The 19,382-nt window shown below is 38.4% G+C and overlaps 1 protein-coding gene across 1 annotated transcript; it reads right to left on the bottom strand.

Annotated features, from left to right (window-relative positions):
* Window positions 1-12,965: 12,965 nt before the first annotated feature.
* LOC120862905 (cerebellar degeneration-related protein 2-like) lies at window positions 12,966-15,405 on the bottom strand. Its single transcript, XM_040239067.1, is given in 2 exon segments — window positions 12,966-15,055; window positions 15,057-15,405. Coding segments are annotated over 2 exon segments (1,359 nt in total). The 5' UTR covers window positions 15,398-15,405; the 3' UTR covers window positions 12,966-14,037.
* Between the last annotated feature and the right edge of the window lie 3,977 nt (window positions 15,406-19,382).

Below are 19,382 nucleotides of genomic sequence, written 5' to 3'. Positions count from 1 at the left end.
CAGCTCTCTTATCTCATCCCCAACTTTGCTCCTTTTCCCCCAGCCCTTGATATTACCCCAGTGTGCAAAGCACTTTCCTCCATCAAGGAATTAGCAATTGCTGTTATGTCTACCTCAAATGGTCTCCTCTAAATCTTTCTAGAACAGTGTCTGGCACACCTCAGTTCAGTTCAGTTCAGTCACTCAGTCGTGTCTGACTCTTTGCGACCCCATGAATCACAGCAAGCCAGGCCTCCCTGTCCATCACTAACTTCGGAGTTCACTTAAACTTAAGTCGGTGATGTCATCCAGCCATCTCATTCTCTGTTGTCCCCTTCTCCTCCTGCCCCCAATCCGTCCCAGCATCAGAGTCTTTTCCAATGAGTCAGCTCTATGCATGAGGTGGCCAAAGTACTGGAGTTTCAGCTTTAGCATCATTCCTTCCAAAGAACACTCAAGACTGATCTGCCTTAGACATTAAAGATTTATTGACTTAATTAAGGAGTCAGAGAAGGATCTCCCGAGAAAGTAACATTTTATCCAAGATCAGAAAAATAGAGTACTAAAGATGAAATGGAGTGGGGGTTGATTAGGAAAGAGAAACACTGGTAGAGGGAAAAGCATGTGCACAGGTCATGAGGCAGGAGTGCACATGTTTTTGTGTATTTGAAACATGCTAAAGAGAAGGGGAGTAAATATAAAGCTGAAGAGATAAATGTGCTATGCTTAGTCACTCAGTCATGTCCAACTCTGTGATCCCATGGACTGTAGTCTGCCAAGCTCTTTTGTCCATGGGGATTCTCCAAGCAAGAGTACTGAAGTGGGTTGCCATGCCCTCCTCCAGGGTATCTTTGAGATCCAGGGATCAAACCTAGGCCTCCTGCATTGCAGGTGGAGATAAATAGAAGTACATTTATATGAAGGGATAAAACTAATACATAGAAATGCATGTTATACCATTCTACATAAAATTGTTATTACTTGCCTTCCTGTTCTCTCAGACAATCAAGAATTAAATATTTGGAGTACCCTGTAGTTCTCTTGTTGCATATATTTAATCATCTGATCCTATAAATCTGATGACCTCTCTTTTATAAACTCTATTGCTGTATTACTACCACTGATTCTTTAATTCATCTCTGCATCTCCTTTTCTTAGACTATTTTAATAACACTGATGCTTCACTGCTTCTGAATTCCCTTCTTTATCTGAAGCATACACAACCACCTCTGGTAGATTCTTTCTTTAAATATATATATATATATATATATTCTGTCCCATCTAGCTCACTAAACTTCAGCAATTCTACTTTTACTAAGTCAACGCTCCTGATTTTGGCATTCAAATTTCATCAGCAAGCATTCTTAGTCTACTTATCTGACATTACTTCTCTACCATGCTGCATTCTCTACCAAACTGGATTTTCCCAGAGTCTAACGCACCTTAATAGAATTTACCAAATATGTTACATATTTCATCCATCTGGTCATCTATTGAACCATTTTTATTGAACATATCTATGCCTCTATGTGTGTTGTTCAAAATATCTGATATCCTACTCTTCACTTTCATCTGTTAAATTACTGCACATTTATCAAGATCTTTCTCATATAGCTCCTTTTATAAGGCCACTATATAAGTTCAGCTTTGGTTATCCTACTGATAATAATATATTTAGTCTGTGAATCCCCATCACATTTTATGCTTTCTGGCTATATTATACTCTGATTTTAATGTAATTATTTATTTTATTTATTAAACAATTTAGTGAGCATAAAATTATACTGCAAATAGAATTTCAAAGTAAATGTAAGATTTCATTTTGCCATTATTATTATCAATATTAATTTTCTTGTCACTGCAAGTCTGAAAGTTCATTAAATATGCACTGTAATGTACTCTTTGTCTCAGTGTTTGAGGTAGTTATTATGGTGACACAGATATAAATAGCAAATTAATAGATGTGCTTTTAATTGAATTAATACCACATCTTATGTTGAAATAAAAAAATACATATTAATTGAGGTATAACCGATTTACAGTATTTTATGATTCAGGTATGCAAAATATTGATTCACAATTTTGTATAAAATATGTTTACATGTGAAAATTACTTATTTCAGAGTCTAACTTCATCATCAGAAGTATGTTTTATAGGTTCTGTTTATAATTCATTTATAAGAGCAAGTGAAGCTCTTTCCAACAGGTTAGCTCTCTTCCCCGACTATAAAACACATAAGTCAAAAAACTTCTTTGCATAAAAGCTAGGTTAAGCAGTGGCTCAAAACTAGTAGTTACTGCATTGGAATAACATTATCATTCCCTGGGGAGCTTTTGAAACTCTCAATGCCCAGGATATATCTGAAACCAATTAAATCAGAATCTCAGTGGATTGTACCAAGGTATTAGTGTTATTTAAATCATATCCATCAATGTATAAAAAGAATAATGTGCCATGACCAAGTGAGATTTACTCCAGATATGCACAACTGGTTCAATATTAGAAAATCAATAAATATACTTTGCTATTTTTAATAGTCTAGTGAAGAAAAAACACATGAGCCTATCAATTGTCTCAAAATAAATCATTTCATGAAATCTAACACACATTCAAGATAAAAACTCTCAGTCAACTAGAAATAGGAGGTAACATCCTCAAAATGAAAAAAATAAAAAATTGTCTATTAAAAAGTCCTAAATGAAATGATGGTAAAATCAAAATGCTTTCTTTTAAAATTAAAAAAAGGTGATGGCAAGAATACTTTGTCTCATCACTTTTATATAATATTGGAAGTCTTATTCTGTGTAATAAGGCAAATATAAAAATAAAAGCATACAACTTGAAAAAGAATACATATTTCCAGATGATATAATTATCTATGTAGCAAATCCCAAACAATCTATAACAAAATTAGAATTAATAAAAGAGTTTTATATTGTAGTATGATACAAGATGAACACACAAAAGACAATAAGTATATTAGTAGTGAACAAGTGGAAATAAAATTTTACATTGTTGTAATTGTTTAGTTACTAAGTTGTGTCCAATTCTTTTGTGATCCATGGACTTTAGCCCTCCAGGGGATTGTCCTCATCCAGGGACTGAACCCACATCTCCTGCATTGGCATGTGGATTCTTTACCACTGAGCCACCACGGAAATCCCAAATTTTAAAAACAATATAATTTAAAATCACTCCAAAAAGTAAAATAATGTACAGATTAAAAAATTCATAGTAGCCATGTACTAAAAATTTTAAGTGCTGAGGAAATAAATTAAACTATATTTAAACAAGCATAAAGGCATATCACGATTATGTATTAGAAGAATCAGCATAGTAAGATGGTAATTAACACACACACATATACATATATATATATATGCTCAATGAATTTTTATTTAAATTCCAGCAACTGTCTTTTTGAAATATAGATGTTAATTCTAAAACTCTTATGAAAAGGCAAAGGAAGTAGAATAGCTTAAATAATTCTTTAAAATAGAATAAAGCTGAAAGACTCTAACTACCCAATTTTAAGGCCATATATAGCCATAGTAATTAAGGTAGTATTGTATCAGAGGAGTGACAGACACAGTAATTGATGATATAGAAATAGACCCACACAAATGTACTGAACTGATTTTTGACAAAGGAACAAAAATAATTCAGTGAAGAAAGGGCAGTATTTTAATAAGTTATTTAAAAATAAATATTTGAATTTGACTTAAATTTCACTTCATATAAAAAATTAACAAAAAATGAATAAAATATTTAAAATATAAAATCCTAAATAATCTAAAAGAAAATGTAGGAGAAAATCTTTGTGATGTAGAGTTAGGTGAGGAGTTATTTAACATGACACCAAAGATGCAATCTAGAAGAAAAGTGATAAAGTACATTTTTCAAAATTAAAAATATATTTTCCATAAACTATCCCATTAAGAAGATGAAAACTTAAGTACAGACTGTAAATAATACTTGCAAAACACATAAGAAGTCAAAACAATTCTATCCTAAATACAAAAGAAAAATATATTTTACCTAAAAGGACATGCAGATGTGTGATCAAAATCATAAGCCAAACCAGAGCACAAATTTAAGCCATGACAAGATAATACGTCCACCAAACAAAATGGCTGAACCAAAAATACTGAAAATACCAAGTGCTAACAATGATGCAGAACAACTAGTGCCTTCTTAAGCTAGTGGGGATGGGAAATGATACGGCCAGTCTGCAAAACACTTCGTCAGTTTCTTGTGAAGTTATATATGCACTTGCCATACTACCCAAGAATCACTTCTGTGTGTATATTTATTCTAGAAAAGTAAAAATAGCTATTCATTCAAAGCTCAGGAGACCCTAGTTTGATTCCTGGGTCAGGAAGATCTACTGGAGAAGGGATAGGCTACCCACTCCAACATTCTGGGCTTCCCTTGTGGCTCAGCTGGTAAAGAATCTGCCGGCAATGTGGGAGATCTGGGTTCCATCCCTGGGTTGGGAAGATCCCCTGGAGAAGGAAAAGGCTAACCACTCCAGTATTCTGTCCTGGAGAATTCCATGAACTGTAGTTCATGGGGTAGCAAAGAGTCAGACACGACTGAGTGACTTTCAATTTTTCATTCAAAGCTCTGTATACCGATGTTCATAGGAGCTTTGTAAGAGACGAAAACTGGAAACAACGCAATTGTCTCTCAGTGGGTAAATGGATGCACAAACTGTGACACATACAAACTATGAAATAGTATTCAGCTATTAAAGAAATAAACTTGTTACATATAACACCAACCAGGATAAACATAAAGGGCTTTGTGCTGAGTGAAAAGAAAAATCTCAAAAGGTTACACACTGTATGATCATACTTATATAATTATTTCAAAATTAAAAATTGCCTTGATGGAGAGAAAGTAGCCACGTTTAGGATTGGAGAAGGGTCTGACTATGCACTGGTCAGAGCAAACACCCTCTTCCAACAACACAAGAGAAGACCCTACACATGGACATCACCAGATGGCCAACACAAAAATCAAACTGATTATATTCTTTTCAGTTAAAGATGGAGAATCTCTATACAGTCAGCAAAAAACAAGACGAGGAGCTAACTGTGGCTCAGTTCATGAACTCCTTATTGACAAATTCAGACTTAAATTGAAGAAACTGGGGAAAATCACTAGACCATACAGGTATGCCCTAAATCAAATCCTTTATGATTATACAGTGGAATTGAGAAATAGATTTAAGGACTAGATCTGATAGACAGAGTGCCTGATGAACTATGGAATGGGGTTTGTGACATTGTACAGGAGACAGGGAGCAAGACCATCCCCAAGAAAAAGAAATGCAAAAAAATCAAAATAGTTGTCTGAGGAGGCCTTACAAATAGCTGTGAAAAGAAAAGTGAAAAGCAAAGGAGAAAAGGAAAGATATACCCATTTGTATGGAGAGTTCCCAAGAATAGGAAGGAGAGATAAGAAAGCCTTTCTCAGAGATCAATGCAAAGAAATAGAGGAAAACAATAGAATGGGAAAGACTAGAGATCTCTTCAACAAAATTAGAGATACCAAGGGAACATTTCATGCAAAGATGGGCTCGATCAAGGACAGAAATGGTATGGACCTAACAGAGAGGAAAGGTGGCAAGAATACACAGAAGAACTGTACAAAAAAGATCTTCACAACCCAGATAATCATGATGGTGTGATCACTCACCTAGAGGCAGACATCCTGGAATGTGAAGTCAAGTGGGCCTTAGAAAGCATCACTACAAACAAAACTAATGAAACTGATGGAATTCCAGTTGAGCTGTTTCAAATCCTGAAAGATGATGCTGTGAAAGTGCTGCACTCAATATGCCAGCAAATTTGGAAAACTCAACAGTGGCCACAGGACTGGAAAAGGTCAGTTTTCATTCCAGTCCCAAGGAAAGGCAATGCCAAAGAATGTTCAAACTACTGCACAATTGCACTCATCTCACACGCTAGTAAAGTAATGCTCAAAATTCTCCAAGCCAGGCTTCAGCAATACATGAACCGTGAACTTCCAGATATTCAAGCTGGATTTAGAAAAGGCAGAGGAATGAGAGATTAAATTGCCAACATCTGCTGGATTTCTGCTTTATTGACTATGCCAAAACCTTTGACTGTGTGGATCACAATAAACTGTAGAAAATTCTGAAAGAGATGGGAATACCAGACCACCTGAGCTGCCTCTTGAGAAACCTGTATGCAGGTCAGTAAACAACAGTCAGAACTGGACATGGAACAACAGACTGGTTCCAAATAGGAAAAGGAGTACGTCAAGGCTGTATATTGTTGCCCTGCTTATTTAACTTCTATGCAGAGTATATCATAAGAAACGCTGGACTAGAAGAGGCACAAGGTGGAATCAAGATTGCTGGGAGAAATATCAATTACCTCAGATATGCAGATGACACCACCCTTATGGCAGAAAGTGAAAAAGAATTAAAGAGTCTTGAAAGTGAAAGAGGAGAGTGAAAAAGTTGACTTAAAGCTCAACATTCAGAAAACTAAGATCATGGCATCCTGTCCCATCATTTCATGGAAAATAGATGGGGAAACAGTGGAAACAGTGTCAGACTTTACTTTTTTGGGGCTCCACAGTCACTGCAGATGGTGATTGCAGCCATGAAATTAAAAGACACTTACTGCTTGGAAGGAAAGTTATGACCAACATAGACAGCATATTAAAATGCAGAGACATTACCTTGTCAACAAAGGTCCATCTAGTCAAGGCTATAGTTTTTCTAGTTGTCATGTATTTATGTGAGAGTTGGACTATCAAGGAAGCTGAGCACAGAAAATTTGATGCTTTTGAACTGTGGTGTTGGAGAAGACTCTTGAGAGTCCCTTGGACTGCAAAAAGATCCAACCAGTCCATCCTAAAGGAAACCGGTCCTGGGTGTTCATTGAAAGAACTGATGCTGAAGCTGAAACTCCAATACTTTGGCCACCTGATGAGAAGAGCTGACTCATTTGAAAAGACCCTGATGCTGGGAAAGACTGAGGGCAGGAGGAGAAGGGGACTGCAGAGGATGAGATGGTTGGATGGCATCACCAACTCAATGGACATGAGTTTGGGTAAACTCCAGGAGTTGGTGATGAACAGGGAGGCCTGGTATGCTATGGTTCATGGGGTCACAAAGAGTCGGACATAAGTGAGTGACTGAACTGAACTGATTACAAAGGGTAAGCAAAAGAAAATTTCTTTTTGGCAATGAAACAAATTTGTGTCATGGTTACGGCAGTTGTTAGATAAATCTATTCATGTGATACAATTTCATTTCACCACACTCTAAAAAATAGCAAAAATGAGAGTATGTAGAAAATGCTGAACTGTACATGAAGTTTTTAGTTTAGTTAATAGTGTTATACTAATGTCGATATCTAGGATTTAAAAATGTATTTTGGCCAACTAAGATGTTATCACGGGGGAAGATGGGTAATAACTGTATGAAAATTCTACTATTTTTGTAACTTATTATGAGTCAACTATCTTCAAAAAGAAAAGTTAGGGGAAAAAATGAAATTTCCATTATTTCCAAAGTTAGGTCTTATGCCTAGAAATAACAGGGGTATCCTTCCCCTCAAGGGGCTCACAGTAAAGAAATGTATACTTTTTAACTAGAATAGTAAACATAGGATGGGAGGCAGGTTTGAGAGTGGGATTTTGGAAATGCTTGTAAAATCTAAATGTAAGCACAGGAAATAGTTGGATGGGAGTAAAATTCAGAAGAGAGCATGCATATACATGTGGGAGTCATCAGCATAGGATGAGAGTATCAACAGAGCATATTTTATGAAAGATGACTTGGAAAGATACCCTCATAATATCTGGCCTGTCCCCTTCAACTGCACAGCCACACAAGCTTGAGGTGGTGTCTCTTCTCCTTCTATCAGCGTATTGGTGCTGTGGCAGAGGTCACAAACTCAAATGCCAAGAAATAACATAAATATGTGATCTGAGTGCAGCAGAAAGAAGATAGAGGACCAGAGGGCCACTGGAGAATGGTCAGAAGCCTGCCTGTTTAAAGTCTTTAAACTCAAATTTTGTTCAAACATGTTTCTACTAGCCAATCAAAAAAAGACTGCAGCCAGATTCTGCCAAGAGTTGCTGATCTGCTAATTCTGTCAGACATGTAGCTGACTGGCTTGCTAATCTCTGATTAATTGATGATACACTCACTGGTTAATATGTTACCTGTCTAGGATGCTTATATTTCGGAAAAGTGTTTCATTAGATGCAATAATTTTAGCTCTTGGGAATTTCACATCAAGAAGCACTGTAAGATGGCATAAGAGAGTTCTTTAAGCAACCCTATCTAAATTGCAATGCAAAGAGAAAATAGTGTGAAAAGCCAATCCTTATTTAAAAAATAAGCCCATATAACACAAAGTGATAGTGACCCTTGGAAATTCTGTTTATTATCAGTTATTTTTTTTAGACATCTTTTTGTTGACTGACTTATTATAAATGCTGTGTAAGTACAGGCAAACCTTCTTCCTTGCACATGTTAATCTTTAAGAGAGAGATTTTCATTTATCAATTCAGATAGCAAGCTAATCAACTAAAAAGAATTTGACACATGGAACATGAGTCAATCAATTTTACAATTATGATTGGAATCAGATACTTCACATTTTATGCTAATATTAGTGCTTCAGATGACAGTAATTAGAAATAAATTATTTCTGCAAAAATTCATCTCAACACATAGCAAATCAGGGGCTAGGAATAAGCTAATTTGTTTAAGGAAATCAGATAGTAGCAAATATCTAATGAGAAGCATAGTACTGTATAATATATTAAGAAAGATAAATGTGATGTAAGATGAAGTCTGACATAAGCATGGGTCTTCATAAAATCTCCTTACCCTGATGTACAAGCTCCTTTACCCTGTCTGAGTTGGTTCATGTTTGCATTGCTAAGCATATCTGCTTTTTGTCATCTATTATGCTCTAGCTATGTGATTTTCTTTTTCTATTATTTTTAGAAATCTTTTTATTGACTGACTTATTAGAGATGCTGTGTAAGTACAGGCACACATTCTTCCTTGCACATGTTAATTTTTAAGACAGAGATTTCCATTTATCAATTCAGATGGCAAGCTAATCAACTAAAAAGAATTAATATTCTTTTTGGTAAAACTTAATGGTAAAAGTGTTTTAGCTTTAGAGCCTTTACATCAGCTGCTTCCTTTGCCTGGGATCCTCATTCCCCAGATACTTGAACTTTTAACTCCTTTCTTGTCATTCAGATTGTTAATATTATTAAGATATTACTAACTCAATGAGTTCTGTCTAGAACAATTAATTTAAAGTAGTTACCTGATAGCTCTCTATAACATTATTTTCTTTTAATTATCTGCATGCACTGATCACTAGCCGATATTTTAGAACTTATTCATTTGTGGTTTTTCTTCCGTTTGAATCCATCCTTACACTTTATGAGTGCTGGCATATAATACAAGCTCTATGTAGCAGGCTCAATGGTGTCTTCAAAAGAGACAAGTTCTAATCTCCAGAATCTGTCAATATGACTTTATACAGCAAAAGACATGAGAAGTTAAGGATGTTGACAGGAGGAGTTTACCTTAATCTATCTGGGTTACCCTAACCACACACAGCAAAAAAGGTGATGTGAAGGTAGAGGCAGGAATTGGAAAGATGAAACCATGAGCCAAGGAATGCCAAGGCAAGTCTGAAGCCACTAGAATCTAGAAGAGGACAAGATTTCTTTCCTAGACCCTCCAACAGCAGCACTGCCTTGATGCAAACTTGAATTCAGACTTCTGGCCTCCAGGACTCAACTTCAGTTCAGTTCAGCTCAGTTCAGTTGCTCAGTATATATATATATGTGTGTGTGTGTGTGTGTGTGTTGTGTGTGTGTTTATTGAGCAAAGGAAATACTACTTCCCCCCAACTAATGTAATTAATGAAGAAATATTAAGCTGTACTTTATATATTTCTATAAAAATAAAGGCATAGTAGCAAAAATAAGAATTGTCCAATATCAGAGGTGGAAAGAAGGTAACTTATTTAATCTCAGACTTCCTCTGAACCACACACAATCTCCAAAAATATGAAAGCATAAAACTCATTGAATTTAGAAAATAAAAAAATACAGCATAAATGAACCCTTACTGGAATATTATATTTGAGGGTGAAGTCCAACTAATCAAGAGATTAATGATAATAATACAAATGTTAGGAATGTAAAATAATAAATGTTTTGGTATATGAAATGCTTTCTAACTATGGCTCAAAATCCTGAATCAACAAAATAAAGATGGATTTCAATAACATTACAATGAATTTCTGATTAGTCAATCACAAGATAAATTACTTTCTGTGAAAATTATTTGCAGTCTTATCACAAACAAGACCAAATATTTCAAATCTGTAAAGATTTTACAAGTGTTGATAAGGATAAAATCAATAACCTCATAAACAAATGGGCAAATTATATGACTAAGCAGCACACAAAAAGGCAGAAACAACTTATCCATGCACATAATTAAAGATGTCCAATCTTGTTAGAAACAGAGATGGACAGTAAAATTGCACTGAAATATCATTTTCCCCATTAATGAGGTGAAAATCCAAAAATTTGATAATACTCCCTATTTGTAATATTTTGGATATCAGGAACTTTTGCACATTGCTGTCTCAGGAAAATTTGTGCACACTCCAAGGAAGAAAATCTGTAAGAAAATTTATCAGAAAAAATTAAGAAATAAATTAATAATCTTTGCACACTAAATTCAATTTGAAGAATTTATTTTATAGGTGTACTCCCAGAGAAAAAAAAGTAAATATTGCCGTATTATTTGTAAAAACAAGGACTTCCCTGGTGGCTCAGATGGTAAAGCGTCTGTCAACAATGCAGGAGACCTGGGTTCGATCCCTGGGTCAGGAAAATCTGCTGAAGAAGGAAATGGCAATCCACTCCAGTACTATTGCCTAAAAAATCCCATGGACAGAGGAGCCTGGTAGGCTACAGTCCAGTCCATGGGGTCGCAAAGAAAAATATTTTAAACTTCCTAAGTGTCCATTAATAGGAAACTGTTTAAAAGAGTTAAGACACATCAATATAATAGAAAACTGTGCAGAGAAATTTATGACTCTGCAGTAGTGACATGTTGTGAAATAATAGACATATATTCCCACTTATATTGTGAAATGATAAACATAAGATGAAATAAAAGTGAGTATAATGCATTATCTTTGACATTTTAAGTACAGTGTGTAGTGACGTAAACCTCTTTGTCTTATTTGTAACTCTCTGGGCTTCTTAAACCTGGGTGTCTATTTCCTCTCCCAAGTTAAGGAAGTTTTCAGCCGCTAATCCTTCAAATGAGTTATCTGCCTCTTTATTTCTTACTCCTTCTTCTAGGACCCCTAGAATATGAAAGTTTGTATGCTGGATGTTTTCCCAGAAATAACTTAAAAAGGATCATCATTTTAAGTCTGTTTCTTTTCTTGCTAAGGAAACAAACAAAAGCTAAGATTATTTGCATTACTCTGTCTTCCATTTCACAGATCGATTCTTGTGTATCATCTAAACTACTGTTGATTTCTTCTAATATATTTTTAACTTCAGTTAATGTATCTTTCAGGTCTGTTTCGTTCTTTATATTTTCTGGTGGCGGTTTAGTCGCTAAGTCATATCCAACTCTTGTGACCTTATGGACTGTAGACTGCCAAGCTCCTCTGTCCATGGGGTTCTCTAGGCAAGAATATTAGAGTGGGTTGCCATACTTTGCTCCAGGGGTCTTCCCAGGCCACAGAAAACCTGCATCTCTTCTATCTCCTGCATTAGCAGTCTGGCCCCATGAAGTGACGGGACCAGATGCCATGATCTTAGTTTTCTGAATGTTGAGCTTTAAGCCAACTTTTTCACTCTCCTCTTTCACTTTCATCAAGAGGCTCTTTAGTTCCTCTTCACTTTCTGCCATAAGGGTGGGGTGGTATCATAGGCATATCTGAGGTTACTGATATTTCTCCCAGCAATCTTGATTCCAGCTTGTGCTACTTCCAGTACAGCATTTCACATGATATACTCTGCATATAAGTTAAAAAGCAGGGTGACAATATACAGCCTTGTCATGCTCCTTTCCCAATTTGGAACCAGTCTGTTGTTCCATGTCCAGTTCTAACTGTTGCTTCTTGACCTGCATACAGAATTCTCAGAAGGCAAGTCAGGTGGTCTGGTATTTCCACTTCTTTAAGAATTTTCCACAGTTTGTTGTGATCCACACAGTAAAAGGCTTTAGCATAGCCAATGAAGCAGAATTCGATGTTTCTCTGGAATTCCCTTGCTTATTCTATGAACCAACAGATGTAAGCTCCTTGATCTCTGGTTCCTCTGCCTTTTCTAAATCCAGCCTGAATATATGGAAGTTCTCAGTTCACATACTTTTGAAGCCTAGCCTGAAGGATTTTGAGCATTACTTTGCTAGCATGTGAAATGAGTGTAATTGTGTGGTATTGAACCTTCTTTGAGATTGCCTTTCTTTGGGATTTGAATGAAAACTGACCTTTTCCAGTCCTGTGGCAACTGCTGAATTTTCTAAATTTGCTGGCATCTTGTGGCACTTTCACAGCATCATCTCTTAGGACTTGAAATAGCTTGTTTTGAATTCCATCACCTCCACTAGCTTTGTTTACTCTGATGCTTCCTAAGGACCACTTGACTTCATACTCCAGGATGTCTGGCTCTAGCTGAGTGATCACACGACCGTGCTTATCTGGGTCATTAAGGCCTTTTTTGTATAGTTCTTCTGTGTATTTTTGCCACTGCTTCTTAATATCTTCTGCTTCTGTTAGGTCCATACTATCTCTATCCTTTATTGTGCCCATGTTCGCATGAAATGTACCCCTGGTATCTGATTTTCTTGAAGAGGTGTCTTATCTGTCCCATTGTACTGTTTTTTCTCTATTTCTTTGCATTGTTCACATAAGAAAGCTTTCTTTTTTTTTTTTCATTTTCATAGGTAATTTTATTTGGTTTTTAGAAAAATATATACAATAAATGGAACCTCAGTTTTCTTAAATAGTTTTAAATTAAAAGTATGCAAGTGAGAGGACAAGTGTTATTTCCACAGTCAGGACATCAACACTGTTTAATACAAAGTGTCAGATAGGCATTTCTGCAGCAAGTCACAAACATGTACAGGAATGGTAGGAAGTGAGTAGGAGCAGCTTGAGACCAGTGGGCTAGCCAGCTCAGACAACACAGTGGGGGTGAGGGTTCTATCTTGCCCCGTTAGTGTGAATTTAAGAAAAGAATGATTTGCCTATCCTAGCCACTACAGCTTTTGAGTACAAACATTTGAATGTGGGGAGAAGGCCCTCCAGGTCTCTGCTAACAAGCTAACTGGGCCAGCCAGAGCCTGCCCTTTCAATTTGGTATTCAGCTGGACTGAGATGTATTAGGATTACCCGTCAGTCACAGTTCCACTGGTAGCAAATGTAATGAACTCAAAGACTTGGAGTATTTGTAATGCCATTTGCTTTGGATGGGACCCCTGCTTTCTCCTGAACATTCTTCACGAATTCACAGTATCCAAGTGTTTATGAAAGACCTTTTCATGTGGCAGCCGTCTGACTTCTACATAGTTTTGAGAAGTTAAGCAAGAAGGCAGCAGGAATTGCATTAGGTTTTTTTCAACTCTGCCATTTCCCCTATATAATAAATGCTATATTATATATACTATGTACTACAGTTACTCCAGGCCTACTTCTTCAGGGACACAGATCCTCCCTCCACTGGTTCTGGGGCTTTTCAAGGAACTGCAGCCTAATCACCGCGCCAGCCAGAGGCCAGTCTGTCATGGCATTTCCTGAGGAACTTAAACGAACTGGATTATACAACTGCCACCAGGAACCACCTTCCTTCCTCACTCTATGCATTTGCTAATACATAGGCAAAGCAATGAGGCCAACGTCAGGAGCAACATCAGGCTTTGGGGTCGACACACGTGTGTGAGTGGGAGAGAGAGGTAACAGGAAACAGGCCAGTTAGCCATGGAGCTGGTGCTTCACTTAAGAATGAGAGGAGAGAGATCGGTATTTGGTTCTCTGTTCATCTATTTCCTGTTTAGTTTTCTTGATGCAACTAAAGATCTCCTTAAAAAACGCTCTGTATTCTGGTGGCGTCGAGGTAGTGCGGGAGCTGATGGGCTCTGGGGTGACAGAGGCTGGGTCCCAGCTGAGGGTGCTGGGCTTGGGCTGGGCGTTCAGGGCAGCCAGGTCCTTGGCCAGAGCCCAGGAGGTCTGCACAGTCTTGTGGGACAGGCTGTCCTCCTCCTGCTGGCACTTCTTCAGGAGCTTCTCGTACTTCGCCTTCAGGGCGCTGTACTGTGTGTCCACCTCGTGCAGAAGGGAGATGCCCCTCTGCTTCACCGCCTGGGCCCGGCGGATGCAGGTCTCCTCGTGGCCCCTCACGATGTCGCTGCCCGCCACGCTGCTCAGCACCGTCTCGCTGCTGCTACGCTTGAGGGGCTTCCTGTGCACTTCCGGCACGGTCAGGAGCATCTCGTCCAGCAAGCGCTGGCCGGGCTCTTTGAAAGGGACAAACAGAGAGTCCGGCACCAGCTTCTCCACCCCATTCACAAAAGGATGCTCCGCCTGCAACATCTGCCGCATCTCGGCCACCTCCGCCTCCAGCTCCAGCGCGCTGGCTCTGTAGGCGTCCGTGGCCCCCAGCTGCTGCTCCAGCTCGCTGTTCTCCTTCAGCACCAGCCCGTATTCCTCCTCCATGGACACCCACTTCTGCTGCTCCAGGCTCAGCTGGGCCTGCAGCATTGTCACTGTTTTCTTCAAATGCTCATTTTCTTCCTCATCGGGACTTTGCTGACTTGGTAAGGAAGTGATCTCGGCAAACACATGATCGTACACGAAGTGCTGGTGGAAGTCATACAGCTCTTTCAAAGACGAGAAGCTGGGGGCCTATTTCTCCTGGTCATGCCTCCCCTGGCTCCTTCTCCTTTGGCTGGATGATTTCAGCTCCTCCACTTGGCTCTGGAGGTGATCAATGTTCATTTGCAAGCATTCAACTGTTAGTCAGACTCAGAATCTTTTGCTGTGAGGCCTTGCTGTCAGCAACGAGCTTTTGATTTGTTTCTTCCAGTTCCCTCGCTGTGACGTCTAATTGCTCATCAACCTTTGCATGCTGTTCCCGCAGAAGAAGCTCCACCTGCTTGGTCAGATACTCAATTTCCTGTAACTGCTCCTGATTGGTTGTGTACATCTGCTGAAGAGAATCCTCCAACTCTGTGTTTCCATCCAGTAATGTCTTCCCAAGTTCAGCAGCAAGTTGGAGATCTTGCTGGAGGTCCTGGTGGTCGTACCACGATTCGTCCTCCTTCATCTCAAACTCCTCCACCAGGTTTTCCGCCAGCATCTCGGCCGGCTCTTCTGTGGGCAACTGCCCCCGCCGCCGCCGGCCGGCCTCTGCCGCTGCTCTCCCCCGGCCCCTCCGCCCTCAGCCAGAGCCGCCCTTGGGCGGGACGCGCTGCTGCCCAGGCTCCACAGCGATGCCTGACCAAAGCTGCCCACAGCCGCCGCCGGCGCTGCCGCGGGGCGGCCCGCAGCGCACGCCGCAGACTGGCTTCCCTCGCGCCGCCCAAACGCCCCAATGGCCCGCGCCCCAGCGCGAGCTCCTGAGTCGGCTCTCCCAGCCGGCTCCTCAAGCCCCAGCGGGGCTCACCGTGGCCAGGAAAGCTTTCTTATCTCTCCCTGCTATTCTTTGGAACTTTGCACTCAGAAGGATATAATATCTTTCATTTTCTCCTTTGCCTTTTGCTTCTCTTCTCTTAGCTATTTGTAGTGCCTCCTCAGACAATCGTTTTGCCTTTTTTGTGTTTCTTTTCTTGGGGATAGTTTCGATCATTGACTCCTATACAGTGCTATGAACCTCTGTCCATAGCTCTTCAGGCATTCTGTCTATCAGATCTAATCTGCTGAATTTACTTGTCACTTCCACTGTATAATCATAAGGAATTTGATTTAGCTCATACCTGAATGGCCTAGTGGTTTTCCCTACTTTCTTTAAGTCTGAATTTTGCACTAATGATTCGTTATCTGAGCCACAGTCAGGTCCAGGTATTGTTATTGCTGACAGTATAGAGCTTCTCCATTTTGGGTGCAAAGAATATAATTAATCTGATTTAAGTGTTGACCCTCTGGTGATGTCCACATGTAGAGTCATCTCTTGTGCTATTAGAAAAGGGTGTTTGCTATGACCACTACATTCTCTTAGCAAGTATAAGAGGTCAGGACAAATGTCTCCTCATCCCTTGGCTGGATATATATCATTATATCTTTGTCTCAACCCATAGAATTTATAGCACCAATCTGAATCCTTATATAAAAATGAATTTTGGGTGATAATAATGTGTCAATGTAGTCTTATCAATTGTAAAAAATGCACCATTCTGGTAGGGAATGTTGATAATAGAAGAAGTCATGCATGACTTGGGAAAGGAGGTAAATCGGAATCTCTGTGACTGTGACTCAACTTTGTTACGAATTTAAACTTACTCTAAATAAAGTCTATTTTTAAAAAAGGATATGCTTTGTAGGTAAGTTCAAAAACAGAAATATAATTACAGATGTGGAAAATAAACTTATGGTTACTGGAAGCTCAAGGGGAGGGGACAGATAAATTGGAAGATTGACATTGAAATATACACACTATTACATATAAAATAGATAACTAGTAAGAATCTACTATATAGCACAGGGAATCCTACTCAGTACTCTGTAATGGCTCATATGTGAATAGAATCTATAAAAGAGTGGATATATGTATATGTATAACAGACTCACTTTGCTATATACCTGAAACTAATACTACATTGTAAATCAATCATATTCCAATAAAAATTTGAAAAGAAAAAGATACTATTGAGTATGCTGTTTATTACTTGTGGGTCATGCAAATATATCTTGTCCTATACTTTAGATTACACATCCCAGTATGACCTGGATTTCTAGATCCATAAAATTTCATTTACATGGCTGATCTTTGAATCTTTATGCAGTTTATCTCCTACACTCTGCAGCCTGAGTTTCTTGCTAAGCCCTCTGTGCCCTTTGCCATTTCCTGTTCGACTGTCTGTCAATGAGATATAAATACTAAACTGGACCAAAGTGATGATCTGGGGGAAAATCAGAAGGTCAAGTTACTTTTGAAAGTTAATATAGCTCTGGGACCAAAACATAATGTATACTGTTTTCCATATTTTGTGATGTAAACAGTTTCTCATTATCCTTCTGAATAGGTATGAAAAGTAATCTTAGCCAAATCAGTACCTGCATGTGTTGGAAGTTAAATTCATATGTCCTATGAAAGATACCATCCTCTCACAACTTCTACAATTGAAACTACTACTTAGTAGTCTTTACTAATATTAGGCTACTGTCACCCATAAATCTGTCCACATTTTTAGTGGTTAGACTGCCGAACTATACGGAGGTGGTAAGAACTACCACACCTGTCATCTTAAAAAATTTAGGGTGATAGTAAATAATCCATTCCTTCAAAAATGTGTTGTTGTTTCACATTTAATATTATTTTCTGGGGAAGTGGAAAGTTTTAGAGGTTTCCAGTGGCCCTTCTCCATCATAACTGTAACCACATGGAAAATTTGGAAAAATCACATTCTCAGACCTTAGACTATAATACAAAGCAACAATAATTGCAACAACATAGTACATGCAAAAAAAAGACACAAAGATCAATGGGTCAGAATAAAGAGGCCAGAAATAAAGCCACATATTTATGGTTGATTAATCTATGATAAAGGAGGCAAGTCTATATAATAGAGAGAAGACAATCTTCAATAAATGATGCTGAGAAAACTGGACAGCTATATGTAAAAGAATGCAATTAGAACACTCCTTAACACCATATAAAAAATGAACTAAAATGGATTAAAGACCTAAATATAATACCTGAAACCGTAAAACTTCTTGAAGAAAACATAGGCAGAACACTCTTTGACATATATTATAGCAGCATTTTTTTTTAGTTTGTCTCCTAAAGCACAAGAAATAAAGGTAAAAATGAACAAATGAGACCTAATTAAACCTTAAAAGTTTTTGCACAGGGAAAGAAACCTTGACAAGACAAAATATAGCCTGATGAATGGGAGAAAATATTTGCAAATAATGACCAATAAAGAGTTAATATCCAAAGATATAAATAGCCTATACAACTCAACATCAAAAAAAAAAAAAAAGCAGATTAAAAAGTCTGTAGAGACTTGAATAGACATTCTTCCAAAGAAGACATACAGATGGCCAACAGGCATATGAAAATATAATCAATATCCTTAATCAGCAGAGAAATGCAAATTAAAACTACAATGAGATATTACCTGATGCCTGTCAGAATGGCTATCATCAAAGACCACAATAAGAGATGTGGACAAGTACGTGGAGAAAAGGGAATCCTTGTACCTTGTTGGTGGGAATGTAAATTAGTGCACCACTATATATGGAAGTTTCTCAAAAGACTGAAAATGATGATCTACCATGTTGTTGTTGCTGTTCAGTCACTAAGCCATGTCCGACTCTTTGTGACCCCATGGACTGCAGATTGCCAGGCTTCCGTGTCCTTCACTATATCCCAAACTTTGCTTAGACTCATGTCCATTGAGTCAATGATGCCATCCAACCATCTCATCCTCTGTCATCCCCTTCTCCTCCTGCCCTCAATCCTTCCTAACATTTGGGTCTTTTTCAGTGAGTCAGTTCTTCGCATCAGGTGGCCAAGGTATGAGAGCTTCAGCTTTAGCATCAGTCCTTCCAATGAGTATTCAGGACTGATTTCCTTTAGGATGGACTGGTTGGATCTCCCTGTAGTCCAAGGGACTCTCAAGAGTCTTCTCCAACACCACAGCTCAAAAGCATCAATTCTTCAGTGCTCAGTCTTTTTTATGAACCAACAATTCCAGTCTTCAGTTTTTCGTTTGTTTGTTTGTTTTCTTTTTTTTTTTAATGGACAAAATAGCAAAGTGAGTCACCCTCTTTTTTTTTAAAAGGTGAATGTGAAGTCGCTCAGTCATGTCTGACTCTTTGTGACCCCATGGACTGTAGCCTACCAGGCTCCTCTGTCCATGGGATTTTCCAGGCAATAGTACTGGAGTGGATTGCCATTTCCTTCTCCAAGGAATCTTCCCAACCCAGGGATCGAACCTGAGTCTCCCACATCATAGATAGATGCTTTACCGTCTGCGATCTCAGCCAAAAGGCCGAGAAGCAATGCTGCAAAGGAAGGATGTGCAGCAGTTTTTCACTATTTACAAAACACTGTTGAGAGTGGAATGGCAACCATCGGTAGTTGAGGAAATGTCCTGGATGTGAGAGAGCCACAGAAGTGT

The sequence above is a fragment of the Oryx dammah genome, unplaced genomic scaffold (genome assembly GCF_014754425.2).
Source record: "Oryx dammah isolate SB20612 unplaced genomic scaffold, SCBI_Odam_1.1 HiC_scaffold_4, whole genome shotgun sequence".
Lineage (NCBI taxonomy): Eukaryota > Metazoa > Chordata > Mammalia > Artiodactyla > Bovidae > Oryx > Oryx dammah.
The sequence above is the reverse complement of the archived record's forward strand: the minus strand, read 5'-3'. Positions and strand labels throughout refer to the sequence as shown.